Raw genomic sequence first — 25,315 nt, 5'->3', positions numbered from 1 at the left:
TGAGGCATCCAAAGACCCTAACCCTTCTGTCTCCTTTGTCCTGTGTATTGCCTGCCAGTCAAGCCAGTGTACATTTTCAAGATTTCCATTCTCAAACCAGCAAATGTGTCTTCGTGATTTGCACATGATCCTCATTATGGAATCTATTTTTTGAAATTTACATATGGTATGGTCGTCATGTAGACAATCTACAATCGATTGCTAGCTGCACGATGCCACCACCCACACACAACATTTTCTCCTCCTCGCATCAAGACTCAGCTGCCGGAGCCGGAGCAGGCTCATCCTCGGAAACTCCATCGCGCACCCGGTTCGGTGTCCTCGGGTAGAAGGCCGCGTACTGTACGTTGGAAAGGTTAAGGAAGAACTGCACCACACGGTCGAGACCAATACCACCGCCACCGTGCGGCGGCACACCAGCCTGGCGGAATGTGTTGACGTAACCCTTCAGGCCCTTGGAGTTGGGGTCGAGACCCTTCCTCCTCATGCGCGCCTCAATCTCTTCGGGCTTGTGGATACGCTGTCCGCCGGACATGATCTCCTGTCCACGCATGAAAAAGTCGTACGCGTTGGTCAGTTCGCTGTTCTCTGGGTCCTCGCAAGTGTAAAACGGCCTGGCGCTTTCGGGGAACTTGTCAAGCACGTAGAAGTCGGTGCCGAACTTCTTTCGGATGATCTCGCCCAGCGCCTTCTCCTGCGGTGTGCTCATGTCCTCGAAGTCGCTGACGTTGCGGAACTCCTCCGGTCCCTCCTCACGCAGCAGCTTCTGACCCTCGGCAAATGTCAGGCGCACCTCTTTGCCCGGCTCCGGCAGGGCAAAGTCCTCGGCTGGGAAAACGGATCGGACAGTTTCAATTTGCTCGGCGCACTGTTTCTTCAGCTCGCGGAAGATGTACAGAAAGACGCCCTCGAGCATGTCGCGCACCTCATGGTAGTGCCACTTGATAACCATTTCCATATCAAGACCCGTGAACTGTTGACAGCAAGCTAATTAGTTTCCCATGATGTGACAAATTGGATTGAATCATAAATGCCGGTGCTACTTACTTCGGTCATGTGCCTGGGGGTATTGCTGTTCTCTGCCCTGAACACAGGTCCGATACAGAAAACACGCTGCCTGCCACCCGCAATCTCGTACTGCTTATAGAACTGGGGCGACTGTGCCAGGTACACCTTCTTGTCAAAGTAGTCTGCCGAGAAGACGTTGGCACCACCCTCGCTGGCAGCCTCGATGATGCAAGGGCTCTCAAACTCGTGGAAGCCGCGCTCCTTCAGGTATGACCGGAAGAGCTCCTTGGTCGTCTCTCGTACGTCGGCAACTGCACTACGAACAGCCGACCGCTTGCTGATGACAAAGTAGTCCAGGTGCGTGTTCAAGCTTGCCGTCACGACGGGACCCTCTTCGGGAGCGGCATCCTCGTTAGAGAAGCCGTTGTTGGCGGCTGCCAGGGTCAGACCCAGCTGCTGCGGACCGGGGCTGATGCAGTAGAAGCGCGAGATGTGTAGCTCGTACCCGCTGACGCGGACGCTCTTGACCGGCTCGGGCGCCTTCTTGACTACACCCTCGACGAGCACCCAGGCCTCGACCGACAAGGACCCGACCCACTTGACCATCTGCTTGCTGACGGGCTTGCCCTCTGCCGACGCAGCCACGATGCCCTGGATAGCCCACGTGCCCTTCTCGCGCAGTTCCACAAACGCCATCTTGGCGCCCTGCATGCGCGAGTTTTGCATAAACGCAAAGAGGTGCACCGTCTTGTCGACCTGAGCCTCGCCCAGCTCCGGAAGTGTGATCTCGGGGCTGGTCAGCCGCTCTGCCGGTGCCGCACCGCCGTAGTTGTCCTTGGCCAGGTCCTCGCCGCTGCCTGCTGCGGCCTTGGCCTGAGCCTCTCGCATCGCGACCTCGGCTGCCTTCTTTGCCTTTGCCTCGGCCTTCTTAGCTGCAGCTGCCGCCTTCTTCAAGGCGCTCTTGGATGGACCCTCCTCGCTGCCGGCCGCAGGTGCCGCTCCGGCAGCGGGTGCCTCGGTGGGCTTCGATTCGGTTGCCTGTTGCTCAGACATTGCTACCTGTTGATGTGTTCGTAGGTATCACAATTGGCGTGGGCTGTACGTGGTGTTGTTCTCTTGCTTGAATAATTAGCACCAAGCACACCTCGTCTGCCGATAGCTTTCTGGTTTAATGGTTTGACTAACATGGAAACAAATTTTGGCGGGGTCTCCTCCCGCCTTGGAGCTCCATGGTGGGGTTGACTCAATTCAAACAAGCATCACGTCACAGTCGTCGTTTGGGGGTTGATGGCTGACTAAGCATATATACTGGCAGTCCGGTATTAGGCACATACGATGTTGAAGGAAAAGACAGCCAAGCACCAAAAACCAAGTACTTCAGCTTATTCTTTTCTTTCTTTCAAATCTGGATTATCGAGATCATGAACACACGGCACCGATTATCTACTGCAAGTCGTAGGGATGTGAAGGTCAAAATTGGACTGGAAGAAAAACTCTCAATAGAAGCAGTCTCATGTGAGGCAGACAAAGTCCCAGTCAAAGTACCAAATCGTTCCCATGTACCATTAATGTATTAGCGTACTAGACTGGTAATATGACTCAAAGCTTACCGGTCCAGCGCCAAAAGAAACCAATCCCTCAATGCCCGCTATGAAAAACCCATGCAACGCGATGAATAGAATAGAATCAAAGGAGACACAAAGATGCAGGGCATCATCTCTTCGTCCAATGCAAGCAATGAAGAAGTCATGCGCCAAGAGTTAAAGACAAGAAATAAATAATGAACCAAACGACAGTTCCACGAATAAAGAATCAAAGACTAGATAGGTTGATACCACAACCCTAGACGCTCTGATCCTGCAAATGCTGTTGTCATCGGCTTCTGGCGCATAGGCCGAATGTCGTCATAATTTTACAAACCATTGGCCCCGTCGGCATGCCGACTAGTCATGATACTGACCAAAGGACACCCCTTCAAGCGTCTGCCCTTTCGTCTGCCTGGGGAATCCGGGCACCAGAACACTGGTAAAGGTTGACGTGATGATCGCCACGTGCCGCACAGCCCAAGATTGCATGGTGCGGATGGAATGCTGTTGCTGAGATAGGCGAACCGCGATTTTGGAGGAAGCTGGAGTACGGCTCCATCTGAGAAAGCTCCTTGCCGTCGAGGTTGAACACCTTCACCGTATGCGCCGAAGTTCCACTATGATTACACCGCGTTAGTTTTTGAAGTGGAAAAAGGGAGCACCGGGACGTGGCACTTACACAGAAAATACGGGCAGATGTTCGTGCATGCTCGCTGTCCTGAGTGTCTGCTGCGTCGTTTGGAACACACTCAGCGGCTTGTCCATCCGTATATCCCACAGCTTGACTTTGCCGTTCCGGCTTGCGCTCATTAGTTCCCTCTGTCCACCCCTTTGCATCGCGACCGTCTTGATCCACACCCTGTCTGTTTCGTCCTTCCATTTCCTAATCATGCTGTCCTGTGGCCGGAGCCTAATGTCGAATACCCTCACAGCCCCGTCTCCAAAACCAGCAACGAAAACATTGCCAGTCATCTGGTCAGATGTTAGAGAAGTGACGCAAGATCCAGACCGGGCGGGGATGTCGGTCACGCAGGCCTCTTGACCCGCGCTCCAAACTCGAATGACGCGAACATCGCCCGCAACTAGTGTCGTGCCGTTGACCTGCTGCCAGTCAAACACCATCCCAGAGTTAACATTACTGGGAACCATATCGGTGAGGGCACGCCAGGATGATGACAGTTCGACACCATCATGGCTGTCATAATTGCGGTAGATGCGGATCACACCGTCCGAAGATCCCGTCATGAGGAGTGCCTGGTCCTCTTCGTTGATGAATTTCATATCACTGATGCGAGAACCCTCCGGATTGCCATTGGAGAACCGTGAAAGCCTACACTGGTTCTTCCAGTCCCAGATCTGGATCGTGTTACCGTCGTCCGCTACTGCAACGTGATCCTCGAACTGGTGGAAGTTCAGTTTTGACGGCTGCGCATGTGTGTTGAAAATTCCAATCTGATTGTTCCACTTGTGACGTCCGGCTTGCAACTTTTGGGGCTGAGTCTCATTCAAGATGCCTTCATTCCTTGACCGTCGCCACAGCCTCTCATTGTACTCGGTGCTTCCAGGCTCCTCGGATTCACTCGACTTCATTTGTGGCTCCAGGAAGTACTCAATGGACCAAGCCAGTAGCGTGCTTTGCAAAGGTAGCTTGGGGGCTTGAGTAACGTCACGATCCTGAAAGCCAGCAGAAACCGGCTCTCTAGCCACATGATAGCTCGCATGGCTTACATCATTGTCGTTGTGCTCCGTTGATAGTGGCGTCACTGGCTCCGCTCCCTTCCGGCTCTTTACAGAAGATGTCCGATACACCCCAGGGGAGGGTTCAGGAGTTGTGGGTGTTGTTGGTCCATCCACCGGGAAGAAAGGAGAGAACAGAGTGCTCACGGTTCGACGAAGAAGACCAGGTGATGGCAAAGGTGTGGTTGCTCCCACGCTATTCACGCCATTAATGCTATTTCGCTGGCTTGCCTGGGCCTGCTGCCTGGCAGCCTGCCGCCTGGCTCGTCGGCCAATGTCGTCCATGAGGCTCTGCGATTGTGAACCCAGTGAGGATTGCAGGAGAGTGTAGTGCACATAGTCGACTATGGTTGTCGCATGACTCTGGACTTCTGGGTGAGGATCAACGCTAAGTATGTTGACGTGTTTCCAAACGGCAGCGATGATGGTGTTGTGGGAGAGACCCTGTGCTTTGGCGCGGTCGCTCCCGTCCTGACTGCGCTTCTCTGGTCTTGAGTAATGCAGACCCATCTTATTTTCACGGCCGTCATCATGAGGAGGGTAGGCCAAGTACTCCTTCTCTTCGAGAAGGTGTTCATAGGCAGCGACTAGGAACTTGCTCTCATATCGAAGAATGAAATGAGAGAAGAACACCAGTAGTTCCTTGCGGACCATTGGGCTGCCATCGTTGGCCATGTCAAGCACAGTCCATGCAATTGACTCTTCTATCCTGGCAACCTCGTCTGTGAGGTCAGGTATACCCAGGAAGGTAGTCATGGCGTACAGGACTGCAGCACGAACTTCGGAACAGCCATCCTTTGTCAAAATTGACAATCTGGCTGGTGCGTTGTCTCTAATACCTCGCCATTTGGCCTCGGGGAGGTCGTACCACAGTTGGCTTATGCAGAGACAAGACCACTGCCTCAGAAGCGGATTATCCTCATTAAGGATGTGGTAAAGACAGTAACCCATTATGTCAGTCTGATTGCAAACAACTTGGCCGGGCTTGTACCCTTTGCAGAGCATTGCCAAGATAAAGGCGCACATAGCCTTGTGCTCATCGCTGTTAGCGACCGGCAGACCCTCTGATGGCTTGAGGATGTTGGAGAAGTATTGATAGCCGCTATCCTTGATAAGGTCCTGCTGACAGGAGGTATCGACGGCCAGTACCCGTGTCCATATGAAGACCATGACAGGTTTCAGCTCTGCCGCAGCAGATTGGAGTAACTTCAAGACGTAAGGGTAAATGCCTATGCTCAGGGCCAGTTGCACCGCCCAAGGTCCGAGATCCAAGAATCTTCCCAGTAATATCAGCGCCCTGACTCGATGCTGCTGACTGAGTAGAACTTGTAGCACCACTGGAAGTTGCTCGGGGGGCTTTTGCTGCAAGGCGTCGCCGCGCGTCAAGTAGACATCGAACGCAGTCAGCTGCTCAGTGAAGAAGGTTGAATTTTGATATTCGTACTCAATACCCTCGGTCTCTTTGCGCTCAAGCATCGGCAGCTGAGACAGGGCTTGATCAACGGCAAGATCCCAACTCTCCCAGAGAGGGTGCTGCCTCGTATCTGGCAGTTCCGGGAAAGATTGCGGAGTACAGCCGTAGACAGACATGACCCTCTGGGCAAGTAAGAAATTACGGAAAAGAGCCGCAACCATCAAGTCCTGCCTGAAAAACTTGCGGAAGAGGTGGCGTGGAAGAGTGGTCCAGGCGATTGTGTCAGTTATGGCTGTAAAAATCCAGTTGAGTTCTCCCAGAGGTGTCCGCCTCTCTTGAAGACGCCCTGGTAGCTTCTTGGCTCGCTCGGGCGTAAGTCCTGTCTGGAGCGGGTTCTGGAGGACGAAGAACCACAGGGCCATCTCGATCGGTGTCGTGAGGCAGCATGTAAATAAGTCGGCTGGAAGTAAAGGGTTTGTGGGGAGGTTCTGGGAGGAACTGCATGCGGCGAGGTGGATGTAGGGGCGGAAGTTGGCTTTATAATGGTTTGGGTCCCGAAGGACAGCCTCATCCTCTTCCTTTTCATGTTTCTCGACAAATTTGTGGTAGTTACTGAGGATATTGCCGGCCTCGGAGCAGTCCCAGACGAAGATTGTGGGAGCTTGCAACCAGTGCTGAAGATCATAGAGGGAGACTGGAATGTATTGCGTGTAGTTCTTGTTGAACACCCATATCTCACCGGATGATGTAGGCTTTGGGACACCATGACCGTTGTAGTGGAGCAGGACACGCTCGTCCTTGGCGCTCTTTCTAAGCGAGAGGCAAAATTTCTTGGTATCCTCAACAGAGGGATCCAGATACTGCTTGTAGCGCGTCCGCATAGCCAGCGTCTCATATTGGGACTGCAGGGCCTTGCCGATGTTCTCGAGCGCTTTCTGGGCTGGGGTAGCAGTCGGGTCTTGCCATGCTTCCATTTTTGCTCCGGGATTTGTCTTTAGCTGATCTGGGGGTTCGACGCCAATGTTGAGACACACGGCAATAGCCGCGGACACTGTCTTGAGTCGATCCCTCATTCGCCAATCTTGTATCTCGAACGGTGCCAGTTTTGGCTTTCCCGTTGTCTCATGACGCTTTTCAGTAAAGTACATATACCAATTCTGTCCAGCCATGTTAGTAAATTCGGGCGGTATTATCAAGGTGGCTGTAAGTAGCAAGTCCCATTGACCCATGAGAAGTTTGTTTTTCCGAGGCCTCTGTCTGCGCTCGCAGATCCGGAGGCGTACGGCACCCCCGTAGCTACAAATAAGATCAAAAGCAAGCTCGATAGGGAACACAGTCCCATGACAATCACGTAAGCTAGTATAGTGATTGCGTATTGGCCTCGGTGGAGGAACTGGAGCCGGACGGCAGGGCTGAGGTACAGGGCAGCGAGACATAGTACAAGGTGGGTGTTTTGTACAAACATTGATGAAAGAGGCAGACAAGTATGCGCCACGTGCGAGGTTGAAGTTTTGCGAATCTGGATGAGGACTGGCTGGAACAAATGAGGCGGGGATAGAGGGTTGTGTAAAAATTTCAGAATGAGGCACCCCGCGTCCTATCTCGTGGTTGTTTGGGTTTGCCGTGGGCGTAAGATGCAAAGAAGCGAAGAAAATGACCCTCATTTGAGGCCCCAGGCGCAGGCAGGAGCTGCGCTCGGAGGACAAAAACAAGTGTTACATGCTTCGTCTTGCAAAGGAGTAGGAAATAGCGAGATTCGATGCAACTGCCGACATATCGCATTACTTGATGCGAGCTTAAGGTGTACTCGGATAGTGAGCACGAGGCGGAGGGCAGACGGAGAGAGAAACGAAGGCGAATGAATATAGTGGGCGTGATGATGAAGTCGCACCACCCTGGATAAAAACAGGGGCGGGAATCAGAGAGAATAAAAGGCAGACGCACATTTACCAGGTGTGATATTTCCTCAGAATCGTAGTGGTCCCCAAAGCCATGCCTGGCACCCCATGAACTTATCTTTTTGCCCTTGGCATTGTTGCTTTGGCGGCGATGGTGGTCAGCGTCCGAGTCGTCTGGGTCGCTGTCATAGCCATCTTCCGAATGAAGCACAAAGTCGCTCTTCGACCTCAGAAGTTTAGGCTTCGCGCTTGAAGGTCGGCGATCAGAGAGGGAGGCGGCGTCTGCGGCGGCGGACGACCTCGAAGCCACGGTTACGGGCGTATGATTTCCTACGAAGCCGTCGCCATTTGTCAAAGCCGCCGCTACGTTGTTTTTGCTAGACGGCGCACTAGATGGCCGTCTGCTTGGTGAGCTAGACGATCCGGTTGTCTGTATGTCGGATCGTCGTGCGAGCGCGCCGTTGGTTGATGCTACCGACGCGGGAAGGGGAGTGGGAGAGTTGTGCTGCGCAAGGCGAGACGCGGCCATGGTCGGAGCTGCGGGCCCAACAGGATGCGTGGCAGTCGTGGTTGTCGTCGTGTGCGACCTCGACGGCATCGCTCTGGAGCTGCCGCTCGCAATCGACGGTGGTGGGTGAGCGAACTGGTGGAAGTGGTTCGTCGCGTTACTTGATGAATCGGGGCCGTGATGTCGGTGCTGCCAGGACCGCGAGCGCTTGGAGGCTGAGGGTTTGCCGAGTCAGGAGCGGTGGATTCAAGTTGCTTGTGGGTCAGCCGCGCAGTGTGGGGACCATTTGAGATCGGTGAATGCCGTCATCATGGTAAGTTGTCCTGCTTCGATTCACATACATTTTTAAGCTGCCTTACTTGATGATCTGGCGCTTTCTGACTATTACCTCTGCAAGCATAATTCAAACCACTTTATTAGAGTACAATCAAATAGAATCATAGGAAACTCGAAGGAGCTTGGAAGCATGCACATGGCAGCGGGAGTCCTCAAGCTGCATGATTTGTGGGTACCTACTTTACCCTACGAACCTAGATACCTTACCTACCCTGGGTACCTTCCACGCTAGCTACCTCGGATTTCAACCTCAAGCGGCTTATCTGCGTGCCTAACTAGAATATATGTACCGTGGTAGACGGGCAGTTGGTAATCTTAGTTTCTTTGGGTTTAGGTTGGTAGCTTACCTAACAAATTATTTACCTACCTACCTACCTACCTACCTACCTACCTACCTACCTACCTACCTACCTACCTACCTACCTACCTACCTACCTAGGTATTTTTGGGACCCTGCGAGCATTAGCCTTGAAAAGTTTAAGAGAGTAGATTATCTTCTCAAGATTAAGGGGGCAAACAACAGGTGATAGACTGAGGTAAGGTAGTCTGGTACTGAATTTGTTTCTCCGTTCCTGTGCTTTTATTACATGCACCTATGTCGAACGAGAAACAGACTATAGTAATGTATTTGAATCCCGATGTATTTTTGCTACTTCAAGGTCTCTAACTACTACTGTAGTTATACGGAGTGTTTTATCCGTATATTTTCAATGTCAGACTTGCTTTTTGCCTGTCCACACGCATTTGGTATTAGAACTAGTATTCTGTAAGTGACGTTCGGTGCGCTTACAATAACAGGTAGGTGGCGTTTTGAAAAGGGGATGGGTCTATAAGACATCTACCCAATTATTACTCCTCTTCCTTTTTTATTACCATTAAAACACGCTGGGTTTCTTCTTCTTTTTCTTTTCGTCCCTGTCAGCGCCGCCTTTCCGGGGCTAGTAGACCACCCTTTTTTTTTTCTTAAATCTCTAGCGTGGCAACAGTCTACGTGCCCAATGCATTACTACTTCTTGGATCTCTCTGCATCGAGATCCCGTCGACTTTTCATAGCAGCCGGCATTAACAAGAGCGACAAAGGTATATGGCATAAGGAACTTCTAGAAAGAAATAGCCGTGTGTCAGTTTTGCCAACACAATGCATGGACCCCTTCTCGGATAAGATCCCTACCATATTTACCTACCCTGCACTACATAACTTGCTATATGAGGCAAGGGGGACTTTCCTAGAACCGATTCATCCAATGTGTTCCATTCAAGTGCATACTACGTAAAAAGCTATTAGAGGTTGATATACGCCATTCTGCATAAACAATTCATCGCTTGTTGATGAACGATACAGGCATGAAGCTCGTTGAGCCGCGGTTGCCAATCAAACAGGTACGCATGTTCTTTGCAGACCCAGGTCTTGATTAAAAATCACCCTTGATTTCATTAGTGCTACCCTTCTTAAGGGTCCTAGTCAACAATACTAAAACGCAGTCGACCTGAAGACATTTTATGCCACGGACACCCTGCCTTTCATATTCATTTGCATTGAAGCCCTAGGTAGGTACCTTATGCTAAGCCGAACGGTGAAAATTTCTTTAAGTTCTACTGATCTCTCTCGCCTGTTATTTTGCTTGTTATTCCCATGTCTTCTTGTTTTCGACTACCCTGTATGGGGTACCTTCCAGATACGGTCAGCTTGGCAGGGGCTAGGCTAGGTCTATACCACGTAGTAATTCCGTTGGGACGACCCATACCTTATGCAAATAAGCTACTGTAGCTGTATCACAGTGGCGCGTCTACTGCAGGTACCATCTTGGATGCAACTTCCAGACGACGCACGTCAAAACTACCTGCAGATATTTTCGTTTTCATATTTTGTTTACATAGGTACCTTAGGTAGGTAAGGTAGATAAGGTACACTGGATATCTAGGGGATAACTGATGGAAGAAAATTCTTCCACTTGCCTGTTTGCCTGTGGTTCAGACGGAGGTTGGTCGGTTAGGCTCTTTACGAACTCCGCCTGGCACAGGGCATAAGAGCTGACTCCCCCCCTGGCCACGTTTTCAAGAAGGGCCGTGCCGTGTGGATGGATGTCAATGTCGTTTCACAATTTGAATAAGTGAATGGCTGAGATCTGTAGCCCTTATCCTCCTAGGAAATTCAACAAAGCAAACAGTGGGCCAGTTAAGCCATGTGCTTGCTATGTGCTGTGGGTGGGAGCAAAGGAGACGACGTCAATCAATATCCCCTGTGGTTTCAACGGCAGCGTAAGAAACATCCAAACGAGGGGAACAAATGCGATTCGATTTTTCCTCCCATCTGATCAGCTCAAATTGGCTTCCGCTTTTGCCTCCGCAATAATACCCCACACAACAATGACTCGGAAATGCCGTCGCGTCAGGTCTTCGCGATCAACGCTGCCATTCATTTTAATTTCAGTGCTCAGCTGCGACCCAACCCTACCGCGACGGCTGACCAGCGCTGTCTAGGTAGGGGCTCTCCATCCTCAGTTACTTCATACGTTATATAATCATCTGTCTCGCAACTCATCGTCCAATGCCTTTCAAGTGATCCTGGAAATAAATCAAGTAACACGTGGTTTTGATGCGAAAAGCAAGGGACGGACGTACACTACTAACCCTGACACCACCTTTTGCGTTTTCTCCATACGGTACTTGGTACTGGCCCCGGCCCGGTTATGCTAAACTTTGGACGGGCTGCTATCACGTCTTGCCAATAAGACCAGCGCAATGTCGAGAAAATGCCTGGTGTGAATACACAGTGCCGCACGGACCACGAAGACCCTGCTAAGGATTTTCCTGAAGTGCCCCACAAAAAGCGCGGACGAGCGTCGGATGTACAGTGGCTACCTAGGATTGGCTGGCGGCTTATGATGTCCATCCAGCTCAGGTCATCCTCCGCGCGCGTCAGCCCGCACCCACGCAGTTTTCTGACAGGAGTGTTTGCTCATATGAAGATCCGATCCTGTGTGCTGATTGTGGTAAAAGTGAATGGGGCACTTGGGAAAAAGCCGCGAAAGGGACCAATTTTGCTTCTGCACTACTTTGCTTCTTTAGCAAGTGTATACTCTGTCAAAGCTTATCCTTTCTTCTTTATTTGCATCCATGCTTTTTTTCTTTCTCTTTCTCAATGAGCAGTTAATTCCCCTATTGCCCGACTTTGCATGCTTGCTCTGCCCGGATTTCTGGGTCCGTTAGTTGTGTGTCCCTGCAATTCCAGTCTCCATCAGTGCTGTAGCACTACGAACACCACACCCTCTCAGGGACGAAAAAAATTGGGAGGTCGAACTTTCAGACAGACACCAATCCCAAAAAAGGATACAGCGGCGCACACGCCGCAACAATAAACGACAAACCCGTCTCCACCACCGATGCTCTCCCAGCCATCTCCAACCTCGTGGCACGGCTCCTTCTACCTGTCATCTTCTCTTTTCCATTCTTCAATTCGGGCTTGACAGATTCGACATCACGGCCCGACCGCGTAGCACTGCCTCGGACACGACAATTAATTGGCAGCTGCGATTCGGGCGCTACCCCTTTTTTTCGCGCATACGGCTCCGATCAGACTCTAATCCAGGCAGCAGCCACCCAAACGCTCGACAGCACACATCTCGTCGCCCTCTACCTGACGCATTGCGAACGCATCGCTCCCTGAGTACGGCGCGAAGCCGAATGACCAGTGCCTCGATTGGCACCCGGTCTGGACGAGCGACACCGCCACTGGGCTCTTTGCCATAGGACATCTGCCCAACATGTCATTTCTGTTCAAGTCAAAGAAGAACCAAGAGAGATCTCTGTCGAGTCGCGATGGGCCGCCACAATCATCAAACAGCTCCATCCAGAGCACCGCTGCTCGAGTAGCACGAGAGGAGAAGAGTGCGTTGCAGAGGTCGACCCCGACAGGAAGCCTACACTCGCTCGAGAACGAGGGCAGCGTAGGCAGTCCGGATCAGGGCTATGGGAGACGTCCACAAACTGCGCCGAATGAGCAGGGCCTGGGAACACCTCCCAGCGATCTTCCGGTGAGTACCTGGTTGACAAGCGTGGCTGCCGTGCCAGTACCCTCGTTCAAAAGCTTTTCATAGCTTGTCGCGTAATCAGGACGCTTGGTCATGAGTCTAACATGAATTTTGACGCTCAAAGTTCCGCAATGGAGGTCAACCACAGCCGGTGCAGCAACAGGTCTCGAGCCCGAACTCGAACTTGTACCCTTGGACGCAACGCAGGCTCAACTACACCACTTCTCACCCTAGCCCATTTCCACGATACGGCGCCGCCGTCAACTCGACCTCATCAAAGGAGGGTGACATCTATGTCATGGGAGGACTGATCAACAGCGCGACGGTCAAGGGCGATTTGTGGATGATAGAAGCCGGGGGCAATCTCTCGTGCTACCCGCTATCTACTACCGCAGAGGGGCCCGGGCCAAGAGTAGGGCACGCAAGCTTGCTAGTAGGCAATGCTTTTATCGTGTATGGAGGAGATACAAAGATCGATGAAGCAGACGTTTTGGATGAGACATTATACTTGTTAAACACTTGTACGTCTGCCAAAGCCCTTCACGGATCTGGTTCTGTACTTCACAAACGCTACATCTAACTGACATTTTGACGCGTCACAGCTACTCGGCAATGGTCCAGGTCTCTACCAGCGGGGCCCCGGCCCTCTGGTCGTTACGGACATTCACTCAATATTCTTGGATCGAAGATATACATATTCGGTGGTCAAGTTGAGGGGTATTTCATGAATGACCTAGCGGCTTTCGACTTGAACCAGCTGCAGATGCAAGACAACCGATGGGAGATGCTGTTACAAAACAGCGACAGCGGCGGCCCTCCCGTGGGCACCGTGCCTCCAGCAAGGACCAACCACACAATGATTACTTACAACGACAAAATGTACCTGTATGTGTCCTTGCCGTTGCCCCAACTTAGTTTCACGGTCACTGTGCGCAATCGCTGACGCTACTACACAGGTTTGGCGGTACCAACGGCTTCCAGTGGTTCAACGATGTGTGGTGTTACGACCCAGCGACCAATTCCTGGTCTCAGCTTGACTGTATAGGCTACATCCCGATTCCTCGAGAAGGACATGCTGCGTCTTTGGTCGATGATGTTATGTATATCTTCGGAGGGCGTACCGAAGAGGGTGCTGATTTGGGAGATCTGGCTGCTTTCCGTATCACATCTCGTCGTTGGTACACCTTCCAGAACATGGGGCCCTCTCCCTCTCCACGCTCTGGTCATAGCATGACCACTGTTGGAAAAGCTGTCGTCGTAGTCGGTGGAGAGCCAAGTACGGCGGCGACCGCAGTAAACGATTTAGGCCTGATCTATATGCTCGATACTACAAAGATCAGGTACCCGAACGATTCACAGATACAGACAAATCAGCGCCAGCAGGGCACAAGGCGGCCAAGCACCAGCAATTCCAACGAAGCGGGCGGCATGCAGGTAGCGAATCGCGCTTTGCCGTTGAGAGAGGGGTCTCAGGGCCCCCCGGAGAAGAGGATGATGGCCCCACGAGATGCAGGAGCGGTGCAGAGTCCCCCCAACGGAGTTCGAGGTCCGAATGGTACCGATGCATCGAAGCTGCCTCGAGCCGCCGGTGCTCCACCTTCTAACACTCAATCTCAAGGACAATCCCAGAAACCGGGGGTAAACACCAACGCTGCCCCGAGATCGCGCAACACGTCACGGGATAGGGCGGATATTGTGGTGTCACCGGTGACGCCGATACAGAACTCTTCGCCTGTGATACCGGACAGCGCAAAGATGGGAGATCTCCCTACTAATGGTAGGCGTACACCTACTGGCCAGGGTACTGGTCCAAAAGCGGCCACTGTACCCAAGTTGGAGCCAGTAGTGGAGACGCCAAAGCCCCCGCAAGCACGCTCTGTCAAGTCGTCAGGGTCGGTGGATAGCTCTACGGACCCTGGGCTCAAAGCCACGGCCGTTAGGGCGGCATCGCCGCCCCCACCAACTAGACAGAACAGCAACCCGAACCGCAGGTCGTCAAACAGGAACTCGCAGACTGTGGTTTTGCTCAAGGAGCTTGACATGGCCCGGAACAGGAATGCATGGTACGCTTCTGAGCTGGAGCTGGCACGGAAAGCTGGATATACGCCCAATGCCTCGATGAGCCCTGTTTTCGAGCGGGGTGCCGCGGAGACCTTTGATGATGAGGACAAGCCTTTGATTGAGGCCCTGTTAGCCATGCGCCAAGAGCTGGCTAATGTCCAGATATCGGTAGACAAACAGGCTGTGCTCGCCGCCAAGCAGATCGCGGAAGCTGAGAAGCAGAGAGACGCCGCGATTCAGGAAGCAGTCTACGCGAAAGCCCGGCTTGCGGGTCAAGTAGGGGGCAGCATGTCAAGTACGCCCCAGATGGACCTCGCAAGAGATCCTGACGAGAGGGATGGGGAGCTCAGTCGGAAGCTAGCAGCAACCCTTAGCTCTCAGAAAGATCTCCAGAACCAGGTTGACAGGATGTCCGCCGAGCTAGAGGCCGAGAAGCGCGCTCGGCAGCTGGCGGACGATACCGCGAACGCTGCACAGAAGCGCATGCGTGATCTGGAGACGTTCAAGCAACAAAATTCCCTCGAAACGGAAAGTCTGAGAGCCGAGCTCCACATTCTGCAACGTGAATCACGCGAGCAGGCTATTGCTGCCGCGGAAGCTCAGGCTCAGACAGATACACTTCGTGTCGAGAAGGAGGAGCTTGATGCGAAGCTAAAAGAACTCACTGGGAACTCGGAAGAGAGCAGTAACGCCCTTACCGGTCTTCGACAAGCCCTTGCTGCCTCGACGGAAATCAGAGAGCTTCTCGAGCGCAAGGCGGAGGAGGAGAGGGCGAGTCGAGAGGAGATCGAGGCTAAACTAATCAAGCTGAAGGCAGAGCATGAGCAACGCACAGCTGAACTTGAGGCAATCACTGCGCGCTTGCGTGACGCGGAACAGCTTGCTGAGCGCCATGCCAACGAGGCCAAGGCTCACAAGCAAGCGTTACTGAACGGCCTCGATCAAATCACGGCCAAGAGTGTCGGCAAGTCAGAAAAGGTTGACTCGGACCGCATTGTTGCTTTGCAAGGTCAGCTCAACGCGGCAAACGCCATGGTTAGGAAATACCAACAACAGGCCGATACTGCCTCTGACAAGCTACGAAGTGCCGAGGAGCGCATTGCCGGCCTCGAGGCATACCAGGAGCAGGCTAGCCGGGATGGCGTCCACATCCGGAAGCAACTCCAGGCCGCGATGCGCGATACCCAATCGCTTCAGGCCGAAAACTCAGACCTCAAGAGCCAGCTCTCTGCTCAGCAGCTTGAGACCAATGCCATTACGGTCCAGCACAACACGCTCAAGGATATACTGAGTGAGCGTGGTATAAGCCCGAATGGCGCCCCCCGATCACGTGCAAGCCCGCGCGGCGAAACACCTGATAATGCGGCAGCCCGAGTTCGTGAACTAGAGCAGCAGCTTCAGGCCGCTCAGCAGGCGCAAGAAGAGCACAGGCAAGCGTTCATGACGCAAGCACAGGGCACCGAGTCAGCATACCGTGAGAAGCTCAGCCAACTAGAAAATGACTACCAGTCGGCGGTGCACTATGTCAAGGGCACCGAGAAGATGCTGAAGAAGCTGAAGGAGGAGCTGGCGCGCTACAAGAACGAGAACACGCGGCTCAAGACCCAAATCGGCGACATGGAGGACACCAAGGGTCCTTCCATCACCAACACGCCGGCCGAATGGGAGAGCGAGCGTGCCACACTGACCAAGAAGATCGAAACGCTACAGTCGGAGATGATGACTGCTACGACACAACTTGAAAAACAGATGCAGGCTGTTCGTACCGAGCTCGAAGCAGCTAAGCGTGAGCGCGACAATGCTGTTAAGCACAGCGAGGAGGCATCACAGCGTGTCAATATGAACAAGAAAGATTTGGAACAACTTCAACAGGAGAACTCTCTCCTGGAACAGCGGGCGCAGGATGCCGAGAAAAAGGTTAACCTTCTCCTCGACCAGGTCGAGTCGTCGGTGGACAACTACCGCCGTCGCAGCAGGCAGGTTGCGAGCATGAACTCGGATCAGCTCCGGGAATCGTTAGCCAGCATGGAAGCAGCTGAAGCCAAGGCGGCGGCGGCAGCAGCAGCAAAGACAAATGGCAAGCTTGGCCACAATACTGGTGCCGGCGATTCTGTCTCTACGGACAGTAGCGCACCCGGTGGGGGTCTCAGCGGCTTGGGTGGACACCTCCGGAGCGACAGCCTCGACACGGCCAGTGAGTACAACAGTGGTGGTGAAAGAAATTCGGCCGCCCTGGACAACCTTGCCAATGAGCTCGAGACCCTCCGGACACACTGGGAGGCAACGAACAAGAACTATCGCTTATCCAACGCGTTCGATTTTGAGAGCGCAGGAATCCCCACTCCTACGGCGGCAACTAGCGGCGCCGGAGGTGGTGGTCCGGGCGGGAAAAAGGCAGGCGATAAAGATGACAAGGGGTTAAGCGAGTCTCTGGCCGACTGGAGGAAAAGGCTCGACAATGCTTAACAAAGGATTAATAATAGCCGGCTGCGTGGCAGCGGTTGTGCACTGACTGTTACCTAGTCAGATATGAGAAACTTTGAGACCATGGTTCGGATTTTTATCACTTGTTTTATCGTTTTGTTCGGATGAAGGAAAATGGTTCGTTTCGTGTCTTGTTTCGTTTTGCTTTGCTTTGATTTTATTCTTTATTTTATTTCATATTTTCTCTGTTAGCCCTCGGTCCGCGATTTGGGCATATGTGATTTCCGCTTCTCTACTACCATGTTTTCCAACCTTCCCTCCCATGCTCTCTTTTTTTCATCTCTTTTTTGTTCATCTCATATTTTCTGCTGTTCATGTTTTCCATCTCTTTTTGGTTTCACTTCATACCCACGCTTGTTTTCTTATGCCCGAGTCCGATCGTTCAATGTTGATCCAGGGGGTCCACGGTACTTGTCTGCTCATTACTTTCACCAAAGCTTGCATAACCGACGGCCGTCAGAACCATATTACTTAGTTTAGCTGTGTATCGGCTTGAGGAGTACAAGGCAAGAGGTTCCCTAGTGTCTTATATATACACAACCTTTTTCAAATACCCCTAAGATTCTGGAAATTATTTGCATGTGTTTTGAACTCGTTGACTAGTATTTGATTGTTTGTAGAGCCTGCGTTTATCGCATCACATGAACCAACGTGTGGTTGCATGTCTCTTGTGGTCGTATGTTGCTCTCGGTTCAGGAAAGAAAAGAAAAAAAGATAAAAAGATAAAAAGTGCACCTATCATCATGTCACAGAGAGAAATGACCACTGGATCAGCATTGGGAATTGGAATAAAAATAAAAAGAGGATTGATTGTCCTGCTTAAACCAAACCGAGGCTGAGAATATATGTACAAAACCGAACGAGACACCATGCCAATGCAACTCCTACGTAGGCACATGAGCTCAAGAAAGACTCCCTCAGAGTAGAAAAGAATAAGAACTGCTATTTCAAATGGCAGCCTCCCGGTATAAAAGTCTATATGCTATACAAGATACCCGCTGTGCATAGTTGTTTTTTTTCTACAATACCCCTGTAACCCGCACCTAGTCTCCAATTAGGAAGTACCAATCCAGATGCGCTTGGAAGCAGTGTGGTTGTCTTTCGAGTATTGGAGAGAGGGTATAAGAGGTCATGAAGAAGAAGAGAAGATGAAGAATAAGAAGAACAGAGAAAGAAAAAAATGTCGGCGGACACTGGGACCAACCGTAATATGTACTGGGTTTAATGCTGGTTGTTGGGGTTGTGACAAGAAGCGGAACCGGCCGGAGTGAGGAGTGATATGTGGCACAGAGGCTGGGTGGGGGGGTTTAAGATATTAGGGGGGATTGTAAGAGGGTGGTTAGGGGATATGTTAATAATGAACAAGAACAAGAAGAAGAAGAAGATAAAATGTCTTTGCAATCAAGTAGAACGTAGGCCACAGGCCATCGAACAATTCTTTAAACACCGCTGTCGATCTGGTCGGGGATGTTGGTCTTGGTGTAGACGGCCCAATCGCGGCAGGTCTGGGCGAGGGTCATGGGGATGCTCATGCCCTTGACCGAGTCGGGCTGAGTCAAGACAGAGGAGAAGAAACCGGCCGAGGCGTGCCAGGCGATGTGGCAGTGGAAGGGCCAGACTCCGGCGTTGTCCGCATCGAACTGGAGCACGACGTGACCGTTGGGTCGGACGATCTGAGTGTCGCGGCGCAGAGGGTTATCAGAGTTGGTGATGGTGGTGCCGTCCCAAGCTCCTTCACCCTCGGCCAGGACCTGAACGTTGGCGCCGTGAAGATGCATGGGGTGACTGTTTGTTGGATTGGGGGTTAGCTCTTTTACTTGTTCTTGGCTCTGTGATTTTGGGTGGGAGGGGTGTTTTTGTGTGTTGGTTAACTTACGCTCCAGGGGTCTTGTTGGTGACGACCAACCGCACGACCTTGCTACCACCAAAGTCGTGAACGTTCCACTCGGCAGGGAAGCTGGTGTTTCCGACGTTTGCGAGCAACAGAGGCGGGGAGTTCATGTCGACCCTAGCGCTGACACCACCAAACTTGAACAGCGAGACACCGCTAGAGTTGGTGAAGATCTCGGCAACAAACTCCTCGGTCTGGGTGGGCTGGGCAACAGGCATGCGGAAGATGGGGACCGACTGGGCGATGTCGTCGTTGGCGCAAGTCTTGGGGTCAGGCACATCCCACGCCTTGCTGTCGGGCGTGGCGTCGCTGTCCTGGTCGTAGTAGACGGCGGCGAGGGCGTTGGGCTGGGCACCCTCGTTGCAGACCATGGTGCTGCGCATCCAGAAGCCGGTGCCAGGGGTCTGATCGGCCTTGACGAGAACGTCGGCGCGCTGTCCGACACCGAGGGTGACGACCTTGGTCTGGTAGGGGCGGATGGGGACGTAGTCGTTGGCGATGACGGTCATCATGTGCCCGTCGATGGAGAAGCGCTGGATGCCGTCGGAACCCGTGTTCATGAGGCGCAGGCGGTGGACCTTGCCGGACTGGAACTTGAATTTGGCGTAGCCGGCATTGGGAGTGCAGGGGGTCTTGTCACCCTTTGCCTTGGTCTTGCAGTCAAAGACACCCTTGCCGTTGATCAGGTTGTTGTCGGATTTCACTTTGAGGTTGCCACCCTTTGAAGCAGGCTGGAGCATCTTCTCGATAATGTTCATATAGTTTTGGTGGTTCCAGTCGCTCAGCATGACGGGGCCAATGTCAACGTCGTAAAATTGTCGTCCAGGACCATAAAAGACCATTGGCCCAACCACACCGCTCGAGTATTGTGCCGAATAGTGCGAGTGATACCAAGAGCTTCCGAACTGATCGGCCAGGAAAGAGTATGTGTACGACTGTCCAGGAGCAATGGCACACTGCGTCACACCAGGAACACCATCTTGGTAAGGAGTGCCCCGTTGCAGAAGTCCGTGCCAGTGCATAGCAGTACCCTCTTCCGGTCCAGTGATGTTGTTGTGGACCGTGACCTGAACGGTGTCTCCCCAGTTGGCCTCGATGGTCGGACCCGGGTACTGACCGTTGATGAGAAGTGCAGGGACCTCATATCCATCCGGAGCTATAACTCCTCGGCTGATGGTCCAGTCGTAGCTTCTTATCGAACCGGTCGTCGGAGCCTGGCGGTAAGGGTTGGTAGACTCCACAGTCCTGTCACCCCATGGCTTGCCGTGCTGCATGGCAGCATTGTTGGCCAGGAAGAACGGAAGCATAGGAGCCATGAAGGTTCCTAGTTTCGATTTTCTGTATATGGCAAAGCTCATGTTAGCCAAGATTCAGCTCTTTTCGTCTTGTTTGTGATTTTGGGTAGCCGCATACCCGTTAGTGGCATCCTGCGAGAGGGCTGCCGCCAAGTTCTTGACATCTCCGGCCGCCCTGGAAGCCATCGCCTGCATAATACCCATTGTAGCGATTGTTGTTAGAAGAGACGAGGGCCTCTGGATTAATATTAAACCGTCTTTGTTGATTGCAAAGTGAAGAATGTAAAAAAGAAATTGAAAAAAAAAAAGATCAAAAGAAAAAAGAACAAACGAAAGTGATCAACACCGCAACGGTTCACTGCCGGCAAGAAAGTAGGCGAAGACGAACTAGATCTGTCGACGGTGAGGAAAAAACAAGAGAAGAAGTTGAAACAGAGCAAGGAAAAGAACGAATATATAGGAGATGCAAGCAGCACCAAAGGAGGCGGAGTTCCTATTACCTGATGACTACTACGCTTAAAGTGCAAGGACACAAAAAAAAAAGATGGATGGCATTAGAATCCGTGCTGCACGTCCCGCAGCAGTGCCACGAGGGCCGAGGAGACGAGGAACCATCCACATAGCGAACCTCCGAACAAACTCGTGTATGCCATGTCGAGTAAACTCTTTTCGCCTAAGGTCCAACCCCAGATAGAAAAGACCTAGGATCCTTGAACGGCCGGCCGGACACTAAGCTTGATTTGGTCCAGATGCGCAAAGACGTAATGATGCATGCCCTGCATTTTTTACTGTGGTGAGAAGTATCCGTGCTGAGGCGGGCTGAGAGGCAAACGTTGTATTTCCGTCCATTCCCTATACGCGAGAGTGATCAACCACTTTTGACCGGCATGGACGGAGGTATGCAGGGATAGGTGTTTTGAAGAGGCTGATAAGTCGGCGGCCAGTACGGCAAGAAAAGAAAAACCGAACAATCCATAGCCACACTCGCGGCTGACAATACTTAGGGCCTTCCTTCTTCTAATGCCCGAAATTCAATATTTTGAGTTCCTAGCAAAGGGTAGTCAGCTTACGGGGTTGGAAGTAAAAAAAGATTGCAAGCAAAACATATAAACACAAAAATAGTATTCAGACGATCCACGACGTGATCCAGCCAAGCCGGAACAGTAGGAACCCTTGCCAAGCGTGTCAAGATGTTGAACCTGTCACTACTAAAAAAAAAAAATCTGCCTTTCAATTTTTGCCCAGCTCAAGACATATCTGGCTATGATGTACTGGGGTTTGTTTTGTTTTCTGTGCAGACGACCAACAAAGTTGGTAGCAAGAGTCATTTTTCAGCTTGAATCCGAGCGGATTCGAAACAGCCAGAGGAATGATGCAGAGAAGGCGTGTATCAAGGCACGGGGACGTGCAGGAGAATAATACGAACAAGGCTTTTTGCAGTTTGCATTGCCTAGGAATGGCGAGCTGCTGGTCTGTGTGCGCGAGGTGCATAGGCACAATGTGGATGGGAGCACCTATCTGGTCGTCCCTTCTCCTATCTAGTCTGAAGTCGAGCAAGAGCCATGTAACCGAACCGAATAACAAGAGGCTGACACCATTAACATGCAATGTCTTTGCCATTGGCAATACCTTATAGCGAAATATGTTTTCGATTGTGAGTGCCAAGAAAAGCAAGACATATCTGTCTACGGCCCGAGCCAGTCTTGGCAGTATAAGTCATCAAAAAAGTTAGTGATGGATAACCTTAGGTTGGTGCTTGTACGGCGAGTTTTAACCAGTCGAACCGACTATCAATACTAGATGGACCCCAGAATGCACGTAATCGGCAATTCGGAAGCTGACCAGAAATCGCCGTTGCAGCATTCTCATGGAAAATCGGCACGTCGGCCATTCTTTGAGCACACGACTCGACTATACCTATGCAGTAGTCAAGTCCGTTAGGAACCGGCGTGGTTGGGGTGATTTGTTCTTTTGTTGCTGCTTGCTTCTCCTTTCAATCGCGCCACTCAAAGTACTTACCCGCCACTAATCTATATTAGGTAGCCCAGGAGAAGTCGATCTGATCCCTTTGATTCCCCACTGTTTGCCAGGAGTCCTGTGCCAAGACTTTGACTGCTTCTTCAAAATAAAAAGGTCGGACCAACGGCCAGCCGCAGCGAGTGTGCGGTAGCACGGCGCTATTTTTGGCCCTGCTTGCGCCAGAGCTTTAAGTGCCGAGGGCGGTTTTCTTAGTTGCTTGACATGGACAGGCAGGTCTCCAAAAGGCAGAATGTGTTGGAATTCCACTGAAGCATGTCTGTTCCGTTCTATTGTCTGGTTTGCCGCCATCCTGACCATGTCTGCTAAACATTCGGATGTTTTCAAGGACTGCAATATATTGTCAACGTGTAAAGACGTACGTACACGCCGGTATCCATTTCAAGGCTGATGCTGGTCGCTGAGGGTTGCTGACATGAGAGTGCAGTAAGAGGGCGGTTCGTAAACCCAACTCTATCGTTCCGAAGAACATACACACACGCGCGAGCGCGTTGTGTAATTTTGCGCCTAAATTGGGCCCTGAGCAGCCCACCTCCTTCCCATGACAACTTTGATCCTGAAAATCAACAACCTGCATTTGCGCTCGGCTTTTTCGCGTCCCGGGCGCGGAAATGTCGGCAACTTGCTGGGCACCGACGCCAGAAGGAAGGATGGCACTCGAGAGTCGTTGGCACTAGCCCGTGCACCTTGCTGCAGGCGGGAAACAAAAACAAAACCCCTTCGGCGAGTTGCCTCTTTGCCTGTTCCCTCGAAAGCAAGTTAGGGTAGTGAGTAGGATTTAGGCCCGCCTCTCGTCTGAAGAGACAACTCTGTACCTTGCAGGACGTCGTCGAGGATCTGGGCGGGCAAATTGGATCTGGCGTGATGTGGGCAGGCTAGACAACACAGACAGAAGCCGAAACAAACCCTACACCCGTAGACTAGAGATCTTGCCGGATTCGCACCACGATGATGGTTCGATTTGACAGGCTCTGTTCTGTGGGGCCCCCTTTTTTTTTTCCATTGCGTTGGTACACAGACGCACATCTCGCATCCTGATAAGAGGTTCGTGATCGACGATCAGGTACTGAATGCATTACACAATGTAGACGTAAAGACTTTTGTGTCTTGTCCAGCCTTGCATTAACAACAACATGTGAGAATCAAGATATGTAGGTATACAGTAGACACGTGTGCTTGCGTAGATCCAGCCGTCTTGTGGGATGGTCATGACAAACCCCGAAGTCAAGTTTGGAGACTAATTATTGTTTGGGTTCAGTCGTTCCGCCTGGTGCTCGGCTGAGGTCTGAACGCACGGTGGGAAGCCATGATCAAGGGTCGCGGTCGAGTCTGGAAATAAGCTTGCTGGGCAATTGGGGAGGCATCGGAGCGGATAACACTTCCGATTCCCATGAAGAATCTGTTCCGTGTAAAAAAAAAGTAGCATTATGCTTATTAGTGATGCACAGACAAGCGGTTATGTAGGTAGGTTGGTCAAAGGCCGGCATACCCGAAAGTGGTCCCCGAAGCAAGCATGTATTGGCCTATCGTCCTCATGATACCGTTGGGACCAGCGCCTCCGCGGAAAACAGTAACGGTGCCTAAGACGCATGGTTATTGTAGTCAGCATGCCGAATCTTGGTAAGTGCAAACAAACAGCTGCTTTTCTCTGGACTTACCATAAATAAAACCCATAATGGCACCGACAGCTGCTCGGAAGGTAAATAGTCAGCCCTCAATTCGAGAATCAGATCAGTTAAGCTCAGAAATGTGTCGAGATCACGAACTTCCTCCCATCATTGCTCCCATCTTCACTGTTGTGTCACTCCTGTTAGCTACGGCGCAAGTGATGGTTGCATACGGAGGTTTACGGCGTACGCTTGTCCATGTTGGAGGGGGCGGCGCCATGGCCGACTTGTCTCGGAGGAGGAGGCATGTCTGGAGATTTTGTGTACACGGAGGTGTTCTATCGGGGTTGGTTGATTGACAACGGAATAAGGGCTGAGTAGACAAGCAGAAAATTGTAACGACGGAGCTATCGAATCACGCCGTGATCAACGTCAGAGCTGTCGCTTGCGGGTATCACTCGTCAAAGCTTCCTCCGTCTCCACCGGGAAGAAAATTTGGAGGCGATGATTGGCAGCCGCCATTTTGTGCTGCCAACTCTCCATTGTGTGCCAGAACGACCCACTCAATCGACCTCCAGGTGTGCACGGACCTCTGAACTCTCCGAACAGTGTAGAAGATCATCTTTGCCTTCCATGGAAACAATCGGCCCAGGTAGTAGGTACTTCGCAAGCTACCTGCGTTAGGTATCCAAGGTGGGTACCTAAGGTACCTGCCTTACCTATCAGCTAAGGCATTATGCTCCTTCGCCTCTTGATTCCAGGTTGCAGTTGGTTTCGGTATATGGCTTGCTCTACAGTATGTGATCTATTGCCACAATTTATTCTCACGTGCCGCCTTGTAATGTCTTGCAGCATGGCGATTATGGTTTCTTGGAAACTGTTTGGTCGATGGCCCCTGTTTAGTGGGCTTAATATGCGGTATCCTCCCAAGCCTCCATGTGTCGGCCAGCCAAAACCAGCCCCAATGAGTGCTGCAGCTAAAATAAAGCGGGACTCTTTATTAGGTAACAGTTGAGTTAGGTACGGTAATTGGTGGATTGTTGACAACGTAACCCGATATGGAGTTCAAGCCAAACCCGTAAACCGTTGGCAATGATGGGATTTGGCTTCTCTGCCAGCGAAGTGGCACTATTACCTTACGTAGGTATACATGACTGACTGTACGTAAATCTGTTGCCAGCCCTGTTACGTTAATTTTTGAGGTTCCGAGGTGCCAGCGGATGCCCACCAAGACAAGTACGTCAATCAAGCAACGGAAATAATAATAATAGGTCTGGCTGGTGCTTTTATGTGTAAAAGGCCTGTCGCGGATTCGGCCACGCCAAGCGCTTAGCGAGACGGGGGTTGTTCCCACGGGCGGCTCAAACGATCAGACGTCGAGGCGGTCTCAATTTTCAGCTAGCTGTCCACCTGAGAAGAAGC

General features: G+C 51.8%; 5 protein-coding genes across 5 annotated transcripts; 1 reads left to right on the top strand and 4 right to left on the bottom strand.

Annotated features, from left to right (window-relative positions):
• Nucleotides 1-112: 112 nt before the first annotated feature.
• Nucleotides 113-2,190, bottom strand: PgNI_10501 (uncharacterized protein). The gene is made up of 2 exons (XM_031130472.1): nt 1,048-2,190; nt 113-973 (listed from the first exon to the last, which is right to left on the bottom strand). Exons 1-2 carry the CDS (start codon nt 2,059-2,061, stop codon nt 251-253), a joined length of 1,737 nt encoding a protein of 578 aa, XP_030979995.1. The 5' UTR covers nt 2,062-2,190; the 3' UTR covers nt 113-250.
• A 381-nt stretch (nt 2,191-2,571) lies between these two features.
• Nucleotides 2,572-8,364, bottom strand: PgNI_10500 (uncharacterized protein; the record flags this gene model as incomplete). Its single annotated transcript, XM_031130471.1, has 3 exons — nt 2,572-3,211; nt 3,274-6,902; nt 7,690-8,364. Coding segments are annotated over 3 exons (4,533 nt in total), but the record flags the coding sequence as incomplete, so codon positions are not given.
• A 3,134-nt stretch (nt 8,365-11,498) lies between these two features.
• Nucleotides 11,499-17,605, top strand: PgNI_10499 (uncharacterized protein). Its single transcript, XM_031130470.1, has 4 exons — nt 11,499-12,521; nt 12,643-13,039; nt 13,121-13,403; nt 13,475-17,605. The coding sequence occupies exons 1-4, from the start codon at nt 12,252-12,254 to the stop codon at nt 17,043-17,045; spliced, it is 4,521 nt and encodes a 1,506-aa protein (XP_030979483.1). The 5' UTR covers nt 11,499-12,251; the 3' UTR covers nt 17,046-17,605.
• Nucleotides 17,606-18,502: 897 nt separating this feature from the next.
• On the bottom strand, nt 18,503-20,453 carry PgNI_10498 (uncharacterized protein; the record flags this gene model as incomplete). The annotated part of the gene is made up of 3 exons (XM_031130469.1): nt 18,503-18,848; nt 18,940-20,292; nt 20,368-20,453. The coding sequence occupies 3 exons, from the start codon at nt 20,451-20,453 to the stop codon at nt 18,503-18,505; spliced, it is 1,785 nt and encodes a 594-aa protein (XP_030979484.1).
• A 2,095-nt stretch (nt 20,454-22,548) lies between these two features.
• Nucleotides 22,549-24,339, bottom strand: PgNI_10497 (uncharacterized protein). Its single transcript, XM_031130468.1, has 5 exons — nt 24,144-24,339; nt 24,053-24,079; nt 23,945-23,974; nt 23,776-23,866; nt 22,549-23,685 (listed from the first exon to the last, which is right to left on the bottom strand). Exons 1-5 carry the CDS (start codon nt 24,199-24,201, stop codon nt 23,541-23,543), a joined length of 351 nt encoding a protein of 116 aa, XP_030979481.1. The 5' UTR covers nt 24,202-24,339; the 3' UTR covers nt 22,549-23,540.
• Between the last annotated feature and the right edge of the window lie 976 nt (nt 24,340-25,315).

Source organism: Pyricularia grisea, chromosome VII (genome assembly GCF_004355905.1).
Source record: "Pyricularia grisea strain NI907 chromosome VII, whole genome shotgun sequence".
NCBI classification, from domain to species: Eukaryota; Fungi; Ascomycota; class Sordariomycetes; order Magnaporthales; family Pyriculariaceae; genus Pyricularia; species Pyricularia grisea.
Note: the sequence above shows the minus strand (reverse complement) of the source record. Positions and strands in the feature narration are given on the sequence as shown.

Coding starts and splice junctions, on each gene's coding strand:
- PgNI_10499 (XM_031130470.1), top strand. CDS start 12,252: ATGTCATTTCTGTTCAAGTCAAAGAAGAACCAAGAGAGATCTCTGTCG. Junction 12,522..12,642: donor CACCTCCCAGCGATCTTCCG/GTGAGTACCTGG, acceptor TGACGCTCAAAG/TTCCGCAATGGAGGTCAACC. Junction 13,404..13,474: donor TACAACGACAAAATGTACCT/GTATGTGTCCTT, acceptor GCTACTACACAG/GTTTGGCGGTACCAACGGCT.
- PgNI_10501 (XM_031130472.1), bottom strand. CDS start 2,061: ATGTCTGAGCAACAGGCAACCGAATCGAAGCCCACCGAGGCACCCGCT. Junction 974..1,047: donor CCCCCAGGCACATGACCGAA/GTAAGTAGCACC, acceptor TGCTGTCAACAG/TTCACGGGTCTTGATATGGA.
- PgNI_10497 (XM_031130468.1), bottom strand. CDS start 24,201: ATGCCTCCTCCTCCGAGACAAGTCGGCCATGGCGCCGCCCCCTCCAAC. Junction 24,080..24,143: donor CCCCTCCAACATGGACAAGC/GTACGCCGTAAA, acceptor GTGACACAACAG/TGAAGATGGGAGCAATGATG. Junction 23,975..24,052: donor GGGAGCAATGATGGGAGGAA/GTTCGTGATCTC, acceptor CCTTCCGAGCAG/CTGTCGGTGCCATTATGGGT.